The sequence below is a fragment of the Coffea arabica genome, chromosome 4c (genome assembly GCF_036785885.1).
Source record: "Coffea arabica cultivar ET-39 chromosome 4c, Coffea Arabica ET-39 HiFi, whole genome shotgun sequence".
NCBI classification, from domain to species: domain Eukaryota; kingdom Viridiplantae; phylum Streptophyta; class Magnoliopsida; order Gentianales; family Rubiaceae; genus Coffea; species Coffea arabica.
Window position 1 is genome coordinate 6,393,586 of NC_092316.1, and position 14,944 is coordinate 6,408,529.

Consider the following 14,944-nt stretch of genomic DNA (forward strand, 5'->3'; position numbering starts at 1 on the left):
AGTTTTATGTGCCGAACTGGATTATAAAATAGAGCCTTAGTTTGTGTTATCATGTGCCTGTGACTTTCAATTTTTACCTTTTTTTTTATTTTGTGGAAGACAATTTATTGGGTGATGTAAAATCACCATAGTTTCACGTCATCTAATGGATAAGTTCCAATAATTAGATAAACTCAAAAAAAAAAAAAAAAAAAAGATCACCATATTCTCCGATGACGCCATGAAAATGTAACTGATTACTATTTTGGGTAGCAGTTAATTTAGTTTGAATAGGATTTTAGTAACATCTTAATGAAATTGAACTCTAGAAGTAAAATAAACATGAGTTAATTCGAAAATAATAGTGAAACATAAAGTCATAATTTGAGGGTCAACTGATGGATTAGTGCTTATAAGTAGCCAAATACTGTGGATTACTTTCATCACATAGTTTGACTTTTCAGGTTAAATCCATTACATTACCACCGACACTTGAGGAAAAATATTCTGCAGCAAATAAATTGAGAAATTAAAGTGATGTTATCTTACTTGAAGAAGAACTAAAACAAATCTTGTTAGACTTTTAACAGGAGATGGTAAAAAAAAAGGGTGAACTAAAATGCAAACTGGAGGATAAAGCAACTAAGAAAGAAACCTAAAATGGCTCGAAATTGAAATGGATGCTAAACTAGCTGAGGAACATGGAAAGAAATGCACTGCCAAGAAAAGCACACCTCAAATTCCTATAGTTTCTGCCTTGAACTGGAAGAAAACATGTTTAACTTTCAGGTGAAAGAAGCCTGATTTAGATAATTAACAAACAGTAGCTTACACTAGTTTGTTGTGGGACATTACATTTGTCTGATAAAACAGTGAATTAAACAGAGCCCCCCGAGAATTGTTCTCTGGTTCTTCTCTTCCTTGACTTAAAGAAGCGCTGAAAGAAGGAGCCACAATAACAGAAGAATACACCTTTGAGCTGCCAAGTGAGATCCTCCGGAGCTCACGTTTTTCTTGAGACTGATCATGATCTTCATTTCCAATTATATTATCTTCAACTGTTGTTACAACATGATCAACAGGGCTGCTTTCTCCTTCAACGACACTCTGATCAGTAAAATTCCGCGTAGATTTTGAAGAATCGAGAGCTGAGGATTTCGCCAGGTTCTTCGTGATGGCATGTTTAAGAAGCTGGTAAAGCCTTGGATTCTTTCCCAGCAAACTAAGATTTTCTTCGCGCGTATCCATGGTTCCATTGTATGTAAAGTTCGTCTTAGCATTTCTTCCCCTTAGAAGTCTAGCAGCATTGTCATAAGCCAAGGCTGCTTCTTCAGCTGTGTCAAAAGTCCCCAGCCACAGCCTCAGCTTCTGAGATGAATCCTTGATTTCAGCTACCCATCTTCCCGAAGGCCGTTGTCTAACTCCTAAAAATCTTCTTCTTCCATGGATGGTAATATTTTCTCTTCTTGGACTTTCCATGTCTACTTGCACTTCAATACTTTCAGGAGGGGTTGCTGTTGCCATCATAGGCAGCAAGGGTAGACTTCTAAATGGATCTTGGGACTGAGATTGTACTTTTGAGCTTTGAGCGTCCATGCTACCATCCATGGAGATGGGCTTGAGGATTTGCTGCGTATATAAATGGGAATAAACCTATATCAAGTATTAAACAACATTTATATGACAATAATAGGAGATTTAAATAATGACAACCTTGGCTTACCTGGTTGATCATATGGTTTAACAAGATAAAAAATATGGTATGATTAAGTATGGCAGATGGCAGACAAATCAGCTCCAGCACACTGGGGTAGAGATCGAACTTGACAACATTAGGAAGTCATGCATTAATATGCAAAAACTAGCCAATGTACTTGGTCCATAATTTGGTAAAGACCAAAATATGAAACAAAATTCTTACTAGTTGTACTTGTACAATCAATATGAAATACAAGATTGGATTAATTGCTGCCACTTTTGGGATTAGCTGATTGATAGAGGAGCAAAATCTTGGGAAATTCTGAAAATGGTACCAATTTTTTTCCAGTCATCGTTTGTTTCGTCTTCTGAATTTTGCTTTTAGAAATTAGTTGTATCTTTTGTGATCTATACGTTGATGTTATCCAGAGGTGAACTTCATTTCCATCAAGTTGCAACTTCCATGGACTGCTATTGAAGTTGCTGATGCCACCACACTAGTTGTTGATTATAATAGTGAGGATTATTCTGATTAATGCTCTTGTAGCTTGCATCCAAGAGCAAGAAACCAAATTAACGCCTCAAAAAAACCACAAAATAGACAGACTTACCAACGTTTTTATAAAATCTGACTTCAAGGCATTCTCTCTCCTTAGAAAGCTTAAAAAATGTTTTAACTCTCGTCACCTAACGAGTGTCATCGTTTGTCTTTTTGACATGCTCTCAGTATAGAAAACGTTATATTTTTAGCTCATCAACCTAGAGCATAAATCTACAGCAGTTTATGTACTGCAAATTATCAGAAGAAAGCTGATACTTTCTTGTCAAATTTGTCGCCAACTGTTGATAACCATTTGTTTTTAACATCTCTAGTCGCTGAAAGATTAATGTGCTTTCTCCAATGCTTGAATTTGTGTTGGTTATTCTTTTGTAGTTATCAGGCTATAGGCACCATATAAAAGATCAGGAGATGGAAAAATCATCTACGTCTGACTTCCTGTTTCTTTGTTAGTTTTTCCTTTCTTTGTTTCCTCATTTGTTGAAAAGAATCTTGCAGCTAATTTTGGTTATGCAAAAGCACAACCCAGAACGGACAGATCAACAACCCTACCCAACTTTACTTCAAAGTATATCTTTGCTTTGGCATCTTACAGGGATCCCCGAGGACAACAGATTGGAATTGGATGTTATAGCTAAAGGTCTTAGACACAGCTCCTAGGACATAGTTGGTTCGATGAGATTTTAATGGAAATCATAAATAGTGCTGGTTTCAAGTCATTTTCTCAGTTTTGATAAAGCATATTATCAATTTTCTGCGAGAAAGATATTCATTAGATACTACAAAGATGATTACCTAAAGAAAAGCTACATAATTTAATCAGAGAGTAACTTCCTATTACGTTTAGGTACCTAAATCCCACAGATTGATTTTTGATATGCAGTAATTCAAATTAGAAGGACTTCTATTGGATTACACAGTGTTAATCGAGCTGATTTCAACATGACAATGTACATGTTGGACTTCATGGGTTCTGCTCCAGGGCTTCATGCAGTTCGGACCATGTCTAAGAACTGGTGTTAGACTTTCGACACAATTAAAATAAACGTAATAACTTTTTCCATCGGGGAGATTGTTTGGGAGAGGAATATCCGAGAATGACTTGTTTTTCAGATTATATATAGGTATAAACGAGTAGTATCAGAAACCGATCGAAATGTCCTCCGTTCTTTGATGAATTAAAGTTTAGGTCTTAAGCAGGAAACCATCATCCATATCTTTCTTGCATCTCACATCGTCACATTCCTGAACATTTTTTCTTTTAAACTCAAGGCTTTTCTTAATCTTGAATGACAAACCTAATATTTCTGATCGAATTTAGGCTGGATTTTTGATACATGCAATATTCGTCAATTTGAAACTGGATCTGTCATTTTCACTAAAGATTTATGTCAATCTGAGTTATGTCTAGTTCTATAAATGTTGAAACGATATTGTCAGAGAGGAGATAATTAAAGACAATTGTTATTGCTATTGGAAAAATTCCAAAGCTGAGAGGCTCTTGTTAGCTAATGTATTTGTATTTTGCATTATAACTCTACCTTATCAAAACATAGACATCCATAAACTATATATTACTCTTCGTTTTGTATTATAGCTCTACCTAGTCTACTACTGTGTTTACTCCCAGTAAATAAACATTTTGCTGTATTCGCTTTCAACTGTGAATTTTTGTTCTTCACGTATAACATACCAATGATGGATGGTGTTACAATATTGTCAAGAAGAGAAAAATTACAACAAAGCATCCCTCGATCGAACCAGATATCCAAGGATCAATCACCTCCGGTACTAATACCTTTTGAAGTTGAAGTACAAACGTAGAACTCCTTGTCCAAAAGTGCACTTGAACCCCTTCTTATGGGAATAATCCCTTTCTTTGTTAACTACCCGAAATGCTATGTCTTCATAAGGTGGCCCTGAAGGGAACCTGATGATGCAGGTCTCTAAACTGTTGCCATCCTTCTCGATGGCATAAGTCGGAGCTTTCTCTTTATCAGCAAGATCTGGATAGAAAATGTTGAATTTGTACCCTTGTACAATTTTTGGCTGTGGGCTATCATGGTCATAGTGGTTGCGGTTGTATTTATTCCACTCATACCCCGTATGAACACGATTAAAATACTTGGGCTTTCTTGGACTGTACTTGGCACGCCACCAGTAGACCTGTGAATCAAGATTAATTTCATGTTTCCAGCCAAAAATTGCATCACCTTCTTCCATGGCTCCCACTGCTTTCTTCTCAAAGTTATCATCAGGAGCAGGAGGCCCAGCCCCCAATTCTTGGCGATGCTTTTCTGGATTCTCTTCACGCCTTGTACATTGTGGCAAGAGAACTTGAACATCTTTCCCGTCATGACAGACTGGGTCCTCCTCTATTGTCAGGCTTTGGACTGAAGTCTATCTCACAGTCTCCGAATTCTATTGGTTTCTCAAGGTGCTGGAGGTGTCTGCTAAGTACTTCGGCGTGGATTTCCTCAAGACAAGCCTTACCCTTGAAGATATCAATGCGCCTAAGAAGAACTTCCCAAAATTCGACCACCTTAGCTGTACCAGACTGCATCTGCGCCTCAACCTGAGACCTTAGAGCTTCCAGTTCGCGATAAGATTTCCCCTGCAGAAGTCTCTGCACATATGATTCGATACTTCAATGCATTCCTTGCTCTTTGGCAAGCAGTTCAGGAGGAAGTTGCTCTCCACGCACAATGGCTTGATCAGATGAGTCCCTTTTTCTAGCTTCAGATAGTTCCCAATCACAAACCACGAGAAGTGGCTGCCAATACTGCATGTGTCTTGGTGTTGCCTTGTCCAAGTCGAGATGCATCTTTATGTCCTCATAAAGGCCTTCCAATTCATGTACAGTTAAACCCTTGAATACCATGTCTGGTTCGTCTATTTCTACATCCAAATCATCTAAAGGATAGAGATGCTTAGTAAGTAAATCGATTGGTATACCACGTCCCTCGCGTAGCCGTATCCCGGAACCAACCTTGATTTGATCAAGGAGAAACTCTTCTTGCGTCTTAATACTTAATAGTTAATAAAGGATATTCTCAAAGGAAGAAGTAAGTAGCTAGATCACAAAGAGTTGATCCATTTACGATATGCAAACAAAGAAGTAATTAATCAGCAGGTCACCAAAAAAAGAAAAAAAAAAATCAGCAGGTCACAAAGAATAGGTGTCGACCAAGGATCAAAGTTTTAATTGTCAAGTTCTAACATTTTTGAACAATTTTTTTAGTTCATATTAGTTCATATCTTTCATATTTATGAGCCAGAAACACTAATGCGTAAATCAGTCGTTCATGAGACTTTTATATATAGTGTAGATTGGCCTAGTAGAAACCATTTTTCTTCCCTTGATAAGCTAAATAAAATTGTTCAAGACTCCATCACGCCATATTCTCTCATGGTCGGGACATCCATATTTGAGAGAAAATTCTTTAATTGTGATGAAAAAAAAAAGTTATTCTACAAAGGAGGTAATTTGTGAAGTTGGTTCCACAAATGTGATCTTCGCATTTGTGAAATGCGAGTTTAGATATCTCGCATTTCACAAATGCGAGGTAAGTGTTTCCAGAAAAAAAGAAAAACAAACACGCATTTGACAAATGCGAGCTTATTAAACTCGCATTTGGAGAATGCGAGCTGAGATACCTCGCATTTCTTGAATGCGAGGTACTCAATCTGAACACAAACAGAGTTCCCAATTTCAGCATTCAGGTCTATCTCACTCTCCCTTCACTCTCTCCGTCCAGCTCACTCCTCACTCTCTCTTCTCTTGGTCGCCGCTTTCTCAATCTGAACACAAAAGTTCATGCCTTTTATGCTGTTTGTGAGCTACAAAGCACAGCCACGAATTTGAAAGCCATTTGCGAAGGGAAAAGAAAATGTGCAGCGCAATGGGTCACAAAATTGGTTGGGGATGACTGCTAAGGCAGAAATGGCAGCTGGCTGGCGTGCAAATGGCGTCTGGTGGAAGCTCAGAAATCTGGTGGAAGGTCAACAATGGCGGACAACAACCGACGAGAAAGAGAGAGAGTGAGGGATTTCGGGCAATTTCCTCTTGGAAGCTTGGACTGGTGTCTAGCTAAGCAAAGACAAGAGAGAGTGAGCTGGATGTGCAAAGTTTCGTTCCAATTTCTGCCGCTCTGCTCATGGATTTGAATGCCGAATGTTTGATGTAAAGAACGGAGCTCTGTTTTTGGATTTAGGTGAAAGAGACAAAGTAATGTCAGGTACTACCTCGCATTTTTTAAATGCGAGGTCTTCGACCTCTTTTTCTTATTTTTTGCATGTCAGTTGTTGGAAAATTCAGAGAGAGTTCGCATTTGGTAAATGCGAGCTCAAGAAACTTGCATTTGACAAATGCGAACAATCATTTTACAGAATCCCATACACAAAATGCCCCATTTGTAGAATTTTTAAAAATCATCATAATATTAGAAATTTCTCCCATATTTGATCTCCTGACTTTCCAGGCCCAAACATGCTGCTTAGACATTCATCTAAAACTCCCAGTCCCCCAATGCACCGTAACACCTAAATCTCCTTGATTATGCAAAGCAGGCTCTGGAATTGGATGATTGGGAAATCTGTTGGTTTTTGCATCAAAATAAATGATGGAGTAGGAATCGTCTCTGGTATATTTAACTATCCAATGCAGGCGCCCGTCGAGGAAAGGGCCTGATCTACCCGACTGGAAGGGAAATTTATCAAATTCAATTTTTTGCTTCTCAAACTAGCAACAAGAACAAGACTTTCAGGTACCTCGGTTGCTTCCTGTTTTCTCATTCTGCGGATATATAGAACTGCTTTGTGGCCATCAGAGCGCTCTCATCATAACAAAGCCCGGCTAATATTTTTCTGACTGACGAGATTTTGAAGCTCTCATAAAGATCAATTTGTAGCACTTCGTTGCGACATCTGGTTGAAGGTTCCATAAGCACATGGATATCGAGTTTATCCATCAAGTTATTACCAGTGAGAACACTGAAGAGCAACAGCCACTCACATGAACTCATCAATCGAAAACATTGGATACTTGGAAGTATTTTGGATTGGTTTTGGAAGTTCCTGAACAAAAACTTGATCGTCCATAGAATAAAAACAGGCTTTCCTCCCATCATCATGATCAACGCCTGGGATGAGCATGATTAAGGCTCGTTTTCTTCCTTTTCTGGAGAGGCTGAATTTGGGATCGGATATCCAAGACCGCCATTGTTTACAAACGCACATGGATCGCAAAAGAGGCTTCACAGGTACCCAATACTGCTACAGTGCTACTGCATGCATGATCCAACTCTATTTCCAAGAACCTGCATGGAATCTGGCAGTCAGGAGAGTTGTGGGTAATTGCATTCAAATTGACCGAAGCTATGTTCAAAAATTGTCTCGAGAAATTTGGCTGATACAGAGTAAAAGTAGTGCTCCAACAAACTGCTATCTTAGATATGTGATTTGAAGGAAGCATTAAAATTCTGGGAGTTGCCATCAGGGAAGTCGATTGTCAAGTCAATTGTAACATCATAGGCTTGGGGCAATTATTAAGTAGCTTCTTACAAGATGAAAGTAGCCAGCTTCTGAGCACGTAGATTTCGGACCCATCATAGGTGCAGTGATGGATTTTGAATGAAAAAATAGCCAATTTAGTCCCTAAACTTTTTTTTAGTGCCGATTTGATCCCAAATTTTTATTTATAACCAATTTGATACGTGAACTTATTTTGCGGTTTCAATTAAGGTTCTTTATGGCGGCGCTACCACTAAAACTAATATGGCTTCTAATTGACTAGCTAAGCAGAGGTATTTTGGGAATGTAATAAATCATGTAAAAAGCTTCAAGATTATACTTTAAAGAAGTTTCATCGGGTGATTTTTTACACGATTTAAAAGCTTTGTCTGATATTTTTACACAATTTATTTGTTTTATTACATTTCTGTGAGTGATATTTCCAAAAAAAGCCTTGTATGGTTAGTCAATTTGGAGCAAAATCAGTTTTAAATAGTGATGCCACCATAGAGTTCTTAATTAGGACTGTAAAATAAGTTCAAGTATTAAATTGACTAGAAATAAAAGTTAGAAGCTAAATCGGTATGAGCAAAAAAGTTTAGAGATGAAATTGACCATTTTCCCTTTTTGTATTTATCATTTTCTACAAATGGCAGAATATGGTTCTTGACGTTTAGGTAGTTTAACTATGTAATTTTTTTGTACTAGAAAGATGGTATCTTGAGGAGAAAAAAGAGAAAAATATAAAATAGATTCCGGTAACAAAAGAAATTATTTTTGTATTAAATGTGTGAGATGCATTAGCTTTGTAATTAATGCCTAAATTAAAATTGGTTTTAGGTTTGATAATATCCGTCCATTAAACTCGCCAATCAAACCTGGGGAGTTACGTATAACATCATTCATATACTTAGGAACGCTCCTTTTGGTTCATGAATTGGATAATGTGGGATTTGTAATCCCATTCAACGCATATAACAAATGTGCATATAAAAAATTGATAGTGGGTGTTTTTTTTTCGATACGATAAACTTACAATTTTTGTATTTTTATGCTACGGGGAGGGGAGGACCTAAATAGGTCGGGAGAAATCGAAGGGAACTGAATCACCTACTAATCCAGATGAGTGCATGACGCTCTCGTCTGGAAGCCACTCGAAGTTGCTTGTCACATTTTTTGTAGCCAATGGTGGGAGGTAGGGTTTGATCCTCAAACTCCCACTCCACCAACTTTGGTGGTGACCACTGAGTTAAGAGTGCAAGTGACAATTCAGTTGGCAACCTACAAATTTGGGGAATTAGGGATGTAATCGAATTAAGTCGATTCGAGTATTGCTATACTCGAGTTCGACTCGGCCCTTATGTAACTAGGCTCAAGCTCGAGCCCGAGTTCGACCGAGCCTAAAAAATCGTAATTCAAGGTTTGACTCGAAAAAATCCCTTTAACTTCGAGACTCGATTCGATAAGGCTCGACTTTTAGTCAAGTCTTATTAAGTCGAGTCTAATCAAACTTTTTGACTCCACTCAGAAAATGTACAATTCTGCCATTATAGAATTTTATTATAAAGAAGAGTACATTGTAAATTCAGTATAAATTATACCTATAACGGTCATTTTATAATTATAATATACATTATTTAAATATATTCCGACTCGACGAGTAGTTCAATGAGTCACAAGCCCCAAAATACTGACTCAAACCAACTCGAAAGTACGTTCGAATAGCTCGAGACTCGGCTCGAACTCTATCAAATCGAATTCGAGCCAAGTCATTGATCGAACCGCTCTCGAGTAGCTCGCCTCACGTGCATCCCCACGGGGAATTGGAGATAGTAGAAGGGGTAAACTGACCGTCCAGAAACATATGAAAATTCTGCAAAGGTGGTTGCAGCTTGTGAGTAGTTTGAGTCTGCAACAAGCAAGCAAAACTTTTCAATATTTGTCAGGTATGAGTCGCCATTGTCTAAACTCTAAACCAATAAACAATCTATATAGGGCAAATTATCCAATTGGCCCTTGAACTCTTTATCTAAGTAAAAATAAGCCCCTCATCTATTTTTTACTGACTTTAAGCCCTCGAACTTGTAAAATTGGGCACCTATGACCCTTTTAGCCAGTTTCTCCGATTTTGCAACCGGGAGGCCAATTCACACGAATACCAATGTGCTTCTTCAAAGGGCATTTTGTCCGCATTTCCTAAGCAAAAAGGGAACAACCCCCTTCTTTCCTCCATTTCTGCAAAATCCCCCCAACTTCTTCAGCTTTCCTTGGAATGTCAGCAAAAGACTTTGACACCGCCATGGCTGCAGCACCGGTTGCATGTCAGGGTTGGTACCAACAATTCTGCCATCCGGGGTTGCCCCGCCAAGATACGGGTCAATTTTGCTCAATTGCCTGACCCAACTCGGCTCTGCGAATAAATAAAATCATCACAGCCTCTTTTCATGGTAAATATAGGACAGCCATTTAGCATGATCCACAGCAGGAGGAGGTAGTAAGCGTTCAGCATGTGGGGGGTGCAAAGTGAAATTGTCAGAAACCTCAATGGAAGTACAAGAATTATTTCTGCAGTCTGCTAAATCAAAGGGCTGTTGGTTTGCTTGCGTTTGAAATCTTAGGCTTAAAACAGAGAGGGGGCAACCACCCTTTACAGAAATCCCACTATCTCCTTGTTTGCCTCATTTGAGCCGATAACTTTCGAGAAAGACGCACTAGTGAAGAAGCATTTGAGAGCATTAACCCAGAAATTATTTTTTCAGGTTTAATGGAATCGAGTTTGAATAGCAATCCTAAGGCTTTGCGGAACAAAAGTTGAGGATCTAAATGAAGATTCTTTGAGACAGAAGATTTGAGAGTGTTGAAAGTTGACTTGATGGAAGCAAGGTCCTTGAGCTGCCGGAGGGTTCTCGATTTGCGAACTAGAAAGGCTCTAAAGTGGGTTTGAATGATATGGGCGGCGATTGAGAAAGCTACGGCGAGGGTTTTGCAGAAATGGAGGGAAGAAGGAGGAGTTTCCCTTTTTTGCTTAGAAAATGCGGACAAAAATGCCCTTTAAAGAAGCACACCGGCGTTCGTGTGAATTGGTCTTCCGGTTGCAAAACCGGAGAAACTGGCTAAAAGGGTCATAGGTGCCCAATTTTACAAGTTCGAGGGCTTAAAGTCAGCAAAAAATAGATGAGGGGCTTATTTTTATCTAGACAAAGAGTTCAAGGGTCAATTGGATAATTTGCCCATCTATATATGGTTTACTGAACTTTATACCTAGCAAAATTGACTACGACAAACTCATCTTATTAAGCACGTAAAGGTTCTTCCATTTTTCTAGTCAAATATGGCTGCCATTTGTTTCTTGATAACTTGTTTCTTGTCAAATTGACCATGAGATTAAAAAAAAACAATAATTCTATCCTGAATCACAAAAGAATTTTTTTTAATTTTTTTATCGACACGATAGATTCTATACTATAACTACTCCTTCTTTATTAGGGGAGGGAGGATCTAAATAGATCAAGGAGAAACCGATGAATCATCGTCAATCCAAATGAATGTCTATGCAAAATATTTTCAAGAAAGGCTGAATATTAGAATGTAAGTCAAAAACTTTTGATATCCTAATCTACACTCAAGTAGAGATTTAAAATTACCTTGGTGCGCAACTATTCCAGAAGTAGTAAATTATTTGCTAAAGGATCTCAACAATGTCAAAACAGCATTGGACTAGCACTCAAAAATTCGTTACGGAGTTGACTTAACCTGATCTTTTTTGAACTGTCAATTACACCTCAACCACTCACTTTTCAGAACAGTCTGAAAACACTTTCTTTCAGGCCTGAAAATCCCTGAAACTAAGTAAAGTGTAAAACAACATACATGGCTGAACAAGTGGTTATCTTACTATTGGACAAGATTGCTGACTATCTGATTGAGGGAGCTGCAGGTTTATGGCCAAAGGACTTGAAGCTACGTGATCAGATTGAATGGGTCGAAGGGGAGCTGAGGCGAATGCAGTGCTTCATCAAGGACGTAGATTCAAGACAAGATGTTGATGAAAGAGTCAAAAATTGGGTTGCAGACTTGAGGGAGGTTGCATATGATACAGATGATATTCTTGACTCTTTTGTTTACAGTCTGGTACAAGGACAGCAGAGGGGAGTTCTTGTTACATTTCTCAAGAGGTACTTCCTCTCCTTTAATGAGTTGGTCTTATGTCGTAAGTTGAATGATCAGATAAAACGAATCAGGATTAGACTCCAAGAGATTAGTGACAGAAAATCCACATACGGAATTGGAAATATAGGAATAGGGACAGAAGGGGCTGGTTTTGCAGCTAGCAGACTGCAAGAGAGGAGAAGATCATCTGTTCATGTTTGCGAGGATATTGTTGGTCTGGTTGAAGATGTAAAAATAATAGAATCACAGTTGATTCATGGAGAATCAAGGCGTTGTGTTGTCTCAGTTGTCGGCATGGCAGGTATAGGCAAGACCACTCTTGCCAAGAGAGTTTACCTTAAATCTGATCTTAAGGAGCATGTTGATTGCTGTGCTTTTGTTTATGTCTCTCAAAATTTTAGAGCAAGAGAGATATTACAAGAACTGGGGAAAAAATTGATGGGAAATGTAGGAGGAGATTTTGGAAGAGCAAGCAATGAAGAATTGCGGGAGATAATCTCAAGTTTTTTGGAGAGTAAAAGGTATCTTATAGTGTTGGATGATTTGTGGAATTTTGCAGATTGGGATGATCTCAAAGCAGCCTTTCCTGAGGAGAAAAATGGGAGTAGAATTCTGCTTACTACCCGTATTAAAGATGTTGCTCTCTATGCTGACTCGAAAAGTACCCCACATGAACTCTGCCTAATGAATGACGAGGATTGTTGGAAATTGTTCTCCAAGATGGTGCAATTAGACTGGGAATCCTCTGCAAGTTTGCCACCATGGGCTGAAGAATTAGGTAAGCAGATGCTGAGGAGATGTGGGGGATTACCACTTGCTATTGTGGTGCTAGGTGGCCTGCTGTCAAGAAAAGATGCAACCTTTAACGAGTGGCAAAAGGTGTTTCAGAGTATGCATTGGCAGTTGAGGCAAGAACCAATGCAATATGGAGATGTGTTGGCCCTGAGTTATAGGGACTTGCCACACTACTTGAAATCATGTTTCTTATACTTTGGTCTCTTCCCTGAGGATTTTGAAATTTCTGCAAGGAGATTGATGCTGCTGTGGGTTGCAGAGGGATTTGTGCTGCCAAGAGGTCAACAACCCCTTGAAGATGTGGCAGAAGATTATTTGGAAGAGCTTATTGGAAGAAACATGGTTCAAGTGGCTAAAAGGAAGTCCAATGGAAGGATTAAAGCATGCCGAATCCATGACCTTCTCAGAGACCTTTCAATCTCAATAGCCAAGGAGGAACACTTCCTTGATTTCATCCATGGAGATGTCAATGCTGATTCTGTTACAACAAGATGTCGCAGACTTGGCATTCATTCTGGAGAAATCTCCATTACAGAGAACACTCCAAAAGTTCGTTCATTGCTGTGCTTTGATTCAGTTGAATCGAATTTCAAACCAAGGAAGGTTAAGCTCTTGCGCGTGCTTGACTTAGAAGGCGCTTACTTAACTCAGCTGGACTCTGAAATAGGAAATCTCATCCATTTGAGGTACCTGAGTTTAAGAGAAACTTGGTTAAAAAGATTTCCATCAACAATTGGCCACCTTGAGAAGTTGCAAACTTTGGACTTGAGGTCGACATTGATTAGTCCGATCCCCCTTGCAATTTGGAAGCTGCTGAACCTGCGGTTCTTGTACTTCAATGAACTGAAAGAAATGGTTGTGGATCCACCAAAGGATGCAGCTCTAACTCATCTCCAAACTTTGCAAGGGTTATGCATTACCCAAAAGAGTCGAATTGAGAATGGCTTGGACAAATTGACCAACCTTAGAGAACTGGAATTGCATGGTGAGCTGTATGCACAAGAAGTTGCCTTGGCAAAGTGGATTCTCAACTCAAAGAACCTGGAATGTCTGAAGCTACACGCTAATCCAGTTACAGCATTCCTGGTTGATGCTCACACTAAAATTCAGGACTTTGACAGAACCCGTCTTTCGATCCCCAAGTCAACGATGTTTGCAGATCATTTTTTTCTTTCTAAGCTGCATCTGGACGGATATATCAAGAAGCTCTATGATGTTGAACATTTTCCACCGAACCTTGAGGAGCTATCATTGAAAGACTCCTATTTGATGGAAGATCCCATGCCAAAGCTGGAGAAGCTGCAGAATCTTAGAGTCCTAAAATTGAAACAATGTGCGTACGTGGGGAAAGAATTAGTTTGCTCAAGTGGAGGGTTTCCTCAACTGCATTTGCTGAAACTTTCTTTCCTCACATTACAGACTTGGAGGATAGAGGAAGGATCATTGTGCAACCTTAAACAGTTGGAAATTGTAGAATGCAAACAACTGAAGATTCTCCCGAGGGGATTGCACCCATTGACTAGTCTGAAGGATCTGAGATTAGGATATATGCCCCATGAATTCGCACTGAAGGCTCGAGATCGTGCAGGGGAGAACTGGTACAGAATTCATCGCGTGCCTCCATTATAAATTGCCTTCATTGGTAAAATCAGATGGCTGCAGCCAAATTTTTATGGTGGCCTAATGCTTTCCTGAGTTCTTTTGTCCATCAAAATTCTTTCTTTTACATCTCTTTTATTACCTCTTTTTCATTACTTCCTCCCTTGTAACATGTAACAGACTATTGCTTTTATGAAGACCGACTCACTTTACAATCAATCTTCAAATGAACTTCATATTGAAAGATGAAGTTTTTAATTTCAGATATCTAAAACAAATTAGGCAAAGGTGCTATCTACTTTTAAATTGAAATGTTCTGGAAAAAAAAAAAGATCTAAAGCAATTGAATTCATGCTTTTATGTATTCTTAATAACACTTTTAAGCACTTCAACAAACATCCAAATCATTTTTTTTAAACTTTTTTTTTTCTTTTTTTTTGTAGTAGCGGGAGGACTCGAATCCGAGACCTCTTGCTTACACTCTCTTCCTCCGTACCACTCAACTCAACCCTCTCCCCCCAACAAACATCAATATCATGGTAAGGAATGAGTAAAAGTGAAATGAAGATTCTACTGATTTCACGTGTTTAATGGCTAAGTATGGTAATGCATGAACTACCTTCCGGAACCATT

At 38.7% G+C, this 14,944-nt stretch overlaps 2 protein-coding genes and 1 pseudogene across 2 annotated transcripts; 1 reads left to right on the plus strand and 2 right to left on the minus strand.

Annotated features, from left to right (window-relative positions):
- Positions 1–696: 696 nt before the first annotated feature.
- LOC113738368 (uncharacterized) lies at positions 697–1,952 on the minus strand. Its single transcript, XM_027265542.2, has 2 exons — positions 1,703–1,952; positions 697–1,608 (listed from the first exon to the last, which is right to left on the minus strand). The coding sequence occupies exons 1-2, from the start codon at positions 1,712–1,714 to the stop codon at positions 808–810; spliced, it is 813 nt and encodes a 270-aa protein (XP_027121343.2). The 5' UTR covers positions 1,715–1,952; the 3' UTR covers positions 697–807.
- Positions 1,953–3,962: 2,010 nt separating this feature from the next.
- LOC113740144 (splicing factor Cactin-like) lies at positions 3,963–5,270 on the minus strand (annotated as a pseudogene).
- A 6,256-nt stretch (positions 5,271–11,526) lies between these two features.
- On the plus strand, positions 11,527–14,530 carry LOC113740145 (putative disease resistance protein At1g50180). Its single transcript, XM_027267652.2, has one exon. It carries the CDS (start codon positions 11,618–11,620, stop codon positions 14,339–14,341), a length of 2,724 nt encoding a protein of 907 aa, XP_027123453.1. The 5' UTR covers positions 11,527–11,617; the 3' UTR covers positions 14,342–14,530.
- Positions 14,531–14,944: the final 414 nt, after the last annotated feature.

Excerpts from the sequence above, each read along its gene's own strand:
- LOC113740145 (XM_027267652.2), top strand. The coding sequence starts at position 11,618 with ATGGCTGAACAAGTGGTTATCTTACTATTGGACAAGATTGCTGACTAT.